General features: G+C 38.9%; 1 protein-coding gene across 5 annotated transcripts; it reads right to left on the bottom strand.

The window, feature by feature from the left end:
* Nucleotides 1-363: 363 nt before the first annotated feature.
* On the bottom strand, nt 364-6,716 carry LOC131635432 (uncharacterized). 5 transcript variants are annotated; one of them, XM_058906053.1, is made up of 5 exons: nt 6,073-6,705; nt 5,785-5,973; nt 5,483-5,710; nt 3,324-3,433; nt 364-2,151 (listed from the first exon to the last, which is right to left on the bottom strand). In XM_058906053.1, the coding sequence occupies exon 5, from the start codon at nt 1,657-1,659 to the stop codon at nt 367-369; it is 1,293 nt and encodes a 430-aa protein (XP_058762036.1). In that variant the 5' UTR covers nt 1,660-2,151; nt 3,324-3,433; nt 5,483-5,710; nt 5,785-5,973; nt 6,073-6,705; the 3' UTR covers nt 364-366. The 5 variants fall into 5 exon arrangements, 3 of the variants coding, with proteins under 3 accessions (XP_058762036.1, XP_058762037.1, XP_058762038.1); XM_058906054.1 differs by having other exon boundaries at nt 364-3,433; nt 5,483-5,686; nt 6,073-6,716; XM_058906055.1 differs by lacking the exon at nt 5,483-5,710 and having other exon boundaries at nt 6,073-6,712.
* Nucleotides 6,717-7,209: the final 493 nt, after the last annotated feature.

The raw sequence follows: 7,209 nt of genomic DNA, 5'->3' as shown, positions 1-7,209 counted from the left end.
CTTCTCCAACAATTCTTCTAAATGTTTCTTCAGTTCAGCCAATTCCGATGCCGACATGCGGTACGGTGCCATCGACACAGGACTAGTTCTAGGAATCAATTCTATAGCGAAATCCACTTCTCTTTCAGGTGGCAACTCACTAACATCTTCTGGAAACACTTCTGGATATTCATTCACTACCCGTAGCTCACCAGTACTATCGCCCCCTGTCACCTCCATCGAAGAACACAACATAAATACCACTGCTCCATCATTGACAGCTAAATTCATTTGTTTGACTGGCATAGTCAAATCCTCAACGCTAACCTCTTCAGGAAAGATAACTGTCTTCGTAAAACAATTGATATGAACTCGATTAAATTGCAACTAGTTCATTCCCAATATGACGTCAAGTCCTTCAAGAGGAAGGCACACTAAGTCCATTCCAAACTTCCTACCAAATATGTCAACAGGACAGTTCAAACAGGCAGAAGAAGTAGTTACTGAACCCGACGCAGGAGTGTCAATAATCATACTTCCATGAATAACAGATATATCTAATCCCAATCGTTTAGCACAATCCAATGAAATGAACGAATGAGTCGCTCCAGTATCTATAATAGCAACTAAAGGTGTGTCATGGATAAAACACGTACCTTTAATTAGACGATCTTCTGGAGTAGTCTCTGACCCAGACAAGGCAAAGACTTTTCCACCAACCTGATCCTTCTTCGGTTTAGTGCAGTGCGGACTGATGTGACCCTCTTCGCCGCAATTGTAGCAAGTCACAATCTTCATCCTACAATCTGAAGCAATATGACCCGCCTTACCACACTTGAAGCACTTCTTCTCTCCACCCTTGCACTCATTCCTTCTATGCCCAGTCTCTCCACAGTTGTAGCACCTAACGGGAGCACCAGAATCTCCCCCACTAGGCCTCTTCCAATCTCCAGTTCTAGGATTTCCTCTACCATATGGCTTACCTCTATCCATAGGCTTCTTACCTTTCTTGTCAACCAACTCGCGAGAGTGAGATGACTTCATCTTAAGGTTATCCTCCTCGAAGATCCTACTACAGTCCACCAAATCGACAAATCGCCGAATTCTCTGGTACCTAATTCCTTGCTTGATCTCATCACGAAGACCATTCTCGAACTTGATGCACTTTGAGAATTCACTAGCCTCGTCATTGTTGTAGTGAACGTAGTACTTCGCAAACTCGACAAATTTCGAAGCATACTCTGGTACCGTCATATTACCCTGAGTCAGCTCCAAAAATTCAATCTCTTTCCTACCTCGAACGTCTTCAGGAAAATACCTCCTCAGAAACTCTCTCTTGAACACAGCCCAGGAGATAGCTACACCATCAGCATCCAATTCAGCCCTGGTAGCCATCCACCAGTCATCAGCTTCTTCGGACAACATATGAGTACCATACCTCACTTTCAGGTTCTCAGCACAATCGATGACTCTGAAAATCCTCTCGATCTCCTTAAGCCATTTCTGAGCACCTTCAGGATCATGTGTGCCCTTGAACAACGGAGGATTGTTCCGCTGGAAACTGTTCAGCTGCCTGTCAGCACCAATACCAGCTCCATTGACATTCCCTCCCAGTACACCAGCAATCATGCCCAGAGCCTCAGCAATTGCATCGTCATTTCTTCCTCCTCTTCCGGCCATTGTTCTGCTAAATATCAAACAATATTCATTAGAACAAGAAGTATCGATAGTGTCAACCTTACACTATTCGCATACGAGGGATTAACTGACACTAAGACTCTGACTCAAACGACCGACTATGCTCTGATACCACTATTGTAACACCCTTCTAAACCCCGCGGCAATTTTAATAATTAATCAGAGTAAAAACATATGCACAAGGGTGCCACAATTATTTAAAACAAATAAATCAACTAAGGTCAAAGTCATGCTTTATTAGGAAACGATTCACCCAAAACACAATCATGTTTAACACAGCGGAATACGAAACATCATCAAATACAACCAAAATGGGATCATAATCCAACACCAAATAAATCAGATAATTTCATAAAAACTCTATAACTATCGTTCCCCAGTGTTACGGATCAGAGCATGACCGACACGACCCAACATAAACGGATAAACTCTATGAGTCATCCTCACCAAGCACTAATGCCGCTACTCCTCAATCTGAAAATGACAACATGTAAGGGTGAGTCTCATTCTCAATTAGTAAATATTATGCAATTCATAAGCAACAAGCATCATAATATACCGTTCACCCAATTATACATATTCAGATTCACATCCATTATTAATTCACACAATAATAGATTACAACACATACTACAGAAATCCATACAATCATATTATGACAAAATGCATATGACACAACTGACACTATGCATGTGGTACCAATAAACCATGGAATCAATCCACCTAACCGATCTACGCCTCATCGAGATACGGCCCACCGACACAATTTCCACACAATGGGAAATATGTCCACCAACGATCCAAACCTCACCGGGATCCAACATCAATGCACATGAATGAATGAAACACATATAACATACTTAAAACACACTAAATCACGATGAGCAACTCATCTCAACACCACATCACCGAATAAGTATGTACATGTTTTCAACATCATTCAAATAGTCATGCATCCATCACAATCATAATAACAAATCACACCAATTCATCATCACATCAAACACATTGTCACACCTATCTCATATGCACACAATGTTCAATTCTTATCAAGTAATTAAATCGAGTTTTTAAAGAAATAAGGTCGGATAATACCAATATTCATCGTTCATCATATAACACATTTAATTACTTGCACAACGCCCAAAACGACACTAAGAAATGATTCATGGATCAAAAGATACGTTATTTTGAAGTTTGGAAAAATTCACACACAGCAAGGTTCGCTCAGCGGAGCAAGGCAGAAGCGAAACCCTTCCAACCCCCGCTCAGCGGACCTCAAGCGACGTCAAACAGAAGCGAACTACGTTGGGACCTCCGCTCAGCGGACCCCCCTCCGCTCAGCGGACCTGCAATTTCAGCAAACCCCCAGTCTGCGACAGACCCTGCGATTTCACATCCTTTTCACCCAAAAACGATTCCAGACATCACATACAGGCATACAATCATCATATATTCAATTACACACCACAAAAACATCATTTAACGCATTATTAACCAAATAGTTCACACAATCATCATCAATTCAATCCAAATTAGAACACCCTAACCTAACAATCCCAATGTCTAATTGAATCAAACCATACATCAATCTACCTATCACCTAAGATCACATAAGAGATGCTAAAAGGAAGAGTCTCCCTTACCTCGATGAATCTCTTGAATGCTCTCCTTCCGGTTTCACGTTCTTGCCTCTTTCTCTTCTCCTCTTTTCACGTGTTCTTCTTTTCTCCCCAAATGGTTCCTTTCTCTCTTACTTTATGAAAATAAAATAAAATAAAAATATCACAACTTCGTAAAAGGCCTAACTAGTTAGCACCCCCCCTTTTACTATCACCACACCATAAGCCCAATATCTCATATTCCATCATTTTCCAATTAAATCCAATTTAAAATTCTTAAATTCCAATTATTTAATTTAAATCCAAATTAAATTAATAAACTGAAATTATGGGGTGTTACATGACGGGGGCCACACCACTAAGGGGTGGGCGCCCCAGTTAAGGGAGGTGAACTAAATTTTGTTGTTTTTCTTACTTAATTAACTAATAGGAAATAAGCACCATAATAATATATTTTTGCATGGAAAATGAACTATGGATATTGGTTCAGCCTATTATGAAAATATAGAATGCAGGATACAATTTAAGAGATATACCAGTTGAGTACTCGAGTGATCCACATAATTATATCACTATCAACATAATAAATAAATCAGCAGGACATGTTGCAAATGATTGGCATAGTGGTGAGAACTTAAATTAACAGAGTGTGGAACATAGCAGATTGAATTAGGATTTTCAGTAACTGATTTTGGAGGAGTAGCTCTAAATATCAGTGTAGGTACTAATAATGTAACAGAAATACCATTAGCAGAGTAGAAGTAGATTTAACAATATAGGTGCCAAACTGAATGGAGATAAACAGTGATGTAGCAGGAGGTAACAGAAAGGTACCTTAAGTAATTTTAGTAGCAGAAAATGATTATTGACGCTTAGTGTAATTTTAGGAAGGACCGTTTCGGGGATATTCCATTATGCCACTATTTTCTTTGTGATGTATCGTGATATTGTGATGCTACTATTTGTCGAATTATATGAATTTGCAGGTGTTGTGAATTGGTGAATTTCCACCGTTAATTAGCAAGATAGTTCTATAGGCTTTGTGGCTAAATGTTTGCATTGTTGTTGAATTTCCGGGAAATAATTGTGTTGATTTATGTTGTTGTCGGTTTGTTGTGATATGTTGATACTAAGTTGTAGGCGTATGGCCAATGACTATGTGATGGATTGTTCTGTTAAACATTGCGAAGTGCAGGAGTCATTGTAACGATTTATTACCTCTATTTGTTGGTAATAACTGTGATATAGGCGTATGCCTCGTGACGATTTTGTAGTGATTATGTTTGTGATGTTGCATTCATCGAGTCGCATATGATTGAATTTTTGTGCCAACCTAGATTGGTAAACAGCGACGAAGGCTTATGCCTGTTTTGATGACTCTATTAACTGGCAATTGGCGATGGGGACTGAAGCCCTGGTTACCACATGCATGTGCATAGTAATTGAGTCGCATTTCTAGTTGTAATTGTTGAGTTGTTGTGATGATGAACGAGTTGTGTTAATAATTTGGTGATTGTATCGTGATTTTATATGATCCTAATTCTAATATACTATTTATCATGCATTTGTTTATATTGTTTGATATCTTACCCTTTATTTGTTTAGTCGTTGCCTTTATACTGGTAACGTGCAGGTAATCAGGAATGAATAATTAGTTACTGTTAGTTTGAGTCGGTGTTGTCGCTCTGATACGTAGCACTCGGGGGGATGAATGATTGTTTTATATTCCTGTTTCAGTGTTGTTATTACTTTAGCCGTTGAATTACTAAGTTGATTTTACTGAATACTTGATTTCGTGGAAGTTGTTTCAGTGAGTGGAGTTGTTAAATGATTAAATTTTGAATATGGAGATTTTGTTGCGTATTAATGAAAGTGATTTGATTTTAAAGATTAAAGTATGTTATTATTTGTTCATCCGTTTTAAAAGTGTTATGTATCTGTTTAGATGCAATTATGTGTTGTTATGTTTAAGGTGAAAATGTTATATCCCAATAGTTGTTTGGAATTTTACACTCTGATATTTGTTATAACTACAGGGTAGATATGGGGTGTTACAATTTGTGCAAGCCTGCCTCATCTGTCAGCAAAATATGTACATGCCATCAAAAAAACAGGGTTTATTGTAGCCTTTAGAAATACCTCAACAGGTTTGGGAAGACTTATCAATGGATTTTATTACTCACCTCCCAACATCGTTTGGACACCCAGTTATTTGGGTTGTCTATGATTGATTGTCTAAGTTCATCCATTTTGTGGCTTTGCCTACTAATTTTAAACCTCAAGACTTAGCAAGACGTTTTTCCATTGAGATCTGCCATTTGCATGGTGTTCCTAAGTCCATCATTTCAGACAGGGATCCTTTCTTCTCGCGTGCCTTCTGGAAGGAGCTTTTTCGTGTCCAAGGAATGTCCCTAAAATATAGTACTACTTATCACCCAGAAACCGACGGCCAAAGGAAGTTGTAAATCTTAGCTTAGAGACATACCTTCGGTGTTTTACGAGTGATCTTCTGCGAATGTGGTTCACGTATCTTCATTTGGCAGAATAATGGCACAAATCCACATTCCACTCATCTATTCGAATGACTCCCTTTGAAGCGCTATATGGACGTGAGCCTCCAACAGTCAAAGACTACATCAAAGGACATGCAAGCATTCCTTCTCTTGATTCATCCCTACAAAACAAACAACTCATCATCAACACTTTGAAACAAAACCTAGCTCACTGTCAGAAACTCATGCAAGTTCAAGCTAATAAGAAACAGACACTGTACCTTGGCAGTAGAAGACCTTTTCTGGCTTTGACTCCAACCATATTGTAAAACTTCTGTCCACCGAAGAACATCTCAAAAACTCTCCAAGCAGTTCTTTGGACCTTTTAAGGTTCCGTGTCGTATCGGCCCCATCGCTTACGAGCTTCAGTTACCTATCTCCTCTCGCATCCACTAAGTCTTCCATGTTTCACAGTTGAGAGCTTATCATGGTGGTGACCCGCAGCAAGACATGGTACCCATTCGAGATAATATTAGAGAAGAAGGTTTGTGGGATGAAGTTTCAACACAAGATCTTGAGTTTATGACAAGGGAAGTGCAAAAAGAAGTTTTAGAGACAAAGAGAAGTGTAACTCGTGGAACAGAGGGAAGTGAAACACAAAAACCAAAACCTAACTCCACTACTTATAGTACCAACCCTACCATATCTCCAGAGAACCCATCTGCACCGTTAGATGTCCTTCAAGTACCCACCGAAAAATTTGCACCATTAAATGACATAAGATCCTCTTCAAATCCTATTTTCCCTTTTCAGCCCACAAACCCACGTGCTAGTGCTAATGCCATTTTAAATATTAATAATGGGAAACAGATCTATTCCAATTTCTTTACACCACATGCTACCTCCCCTTGTTTTCCCTCAACAGATGTGCCTTCACGGGTTCCAAACCGTGTTCCCTTGTTTCTGCTGATTTGACCACACAAGGATTATCCACTTCCCCAAGTAACTTAACCCACATGAAGCCAGTTGCTCCTAATCTTCAATCCACCACTACAATAATTTTGGCCTACGACCACGCTAAATTTTCCCACAACTCAAAAACTGTAGTCACATACAAGCTTTGGCCAGAGTTTTCAAATCGTAGACATATGTTTTGAAACATTGAATTTGGAGTGTGAAACTGTGGCCTTTTCTTCATTTGTCACGGTTAACAAACTGTAGATATTTTAAGCCGCAAATAAAAACCGCGACATTATAATTTTCATTTCAAAGTGTGGCCCAAACCCAAAAAAATATACCCCCCCAGAAGTTCCCTATTTTTTTTAGTTTCCCTCTTGTTAATTTTTTTTCCTAATTTTTTTAAATTAAAAAAAATTGAAAACCTAAATACTATAAGGTGCCATCGTCTAATCTAATTT

This window comes from Vicia villosa, unplaced genomic scaffold (genome assembly GCF_029867415.1).
Source record: "Vicia villosa cultivar HV-30 ecotype Madison, WI unplaced genomic scaffold, Vvil1.0 ctg.001486F_1_1, whole genome shotgun sequence".
Taxonomy (NCBI): Eukaryota; Viridiplantae; Streptophyta; class Magnoliopsida; order Fabales; family Fabaceae; genus Vicia; species Vicia villosa.
Note: the sequence above shows the minus strand (reverse complement) of the source record. Positions and strands in the feature narration are given on the sequence as shown.

Coding starts and splice junctions, on each gene's coding strand:
- LOC131635432 (XM_058906054.1), bottom strand. CDS start 1,659: ATGGCCGGAAGAGGAGGAAGAAATGACGATGCAATTGCTGAGGCTCTG.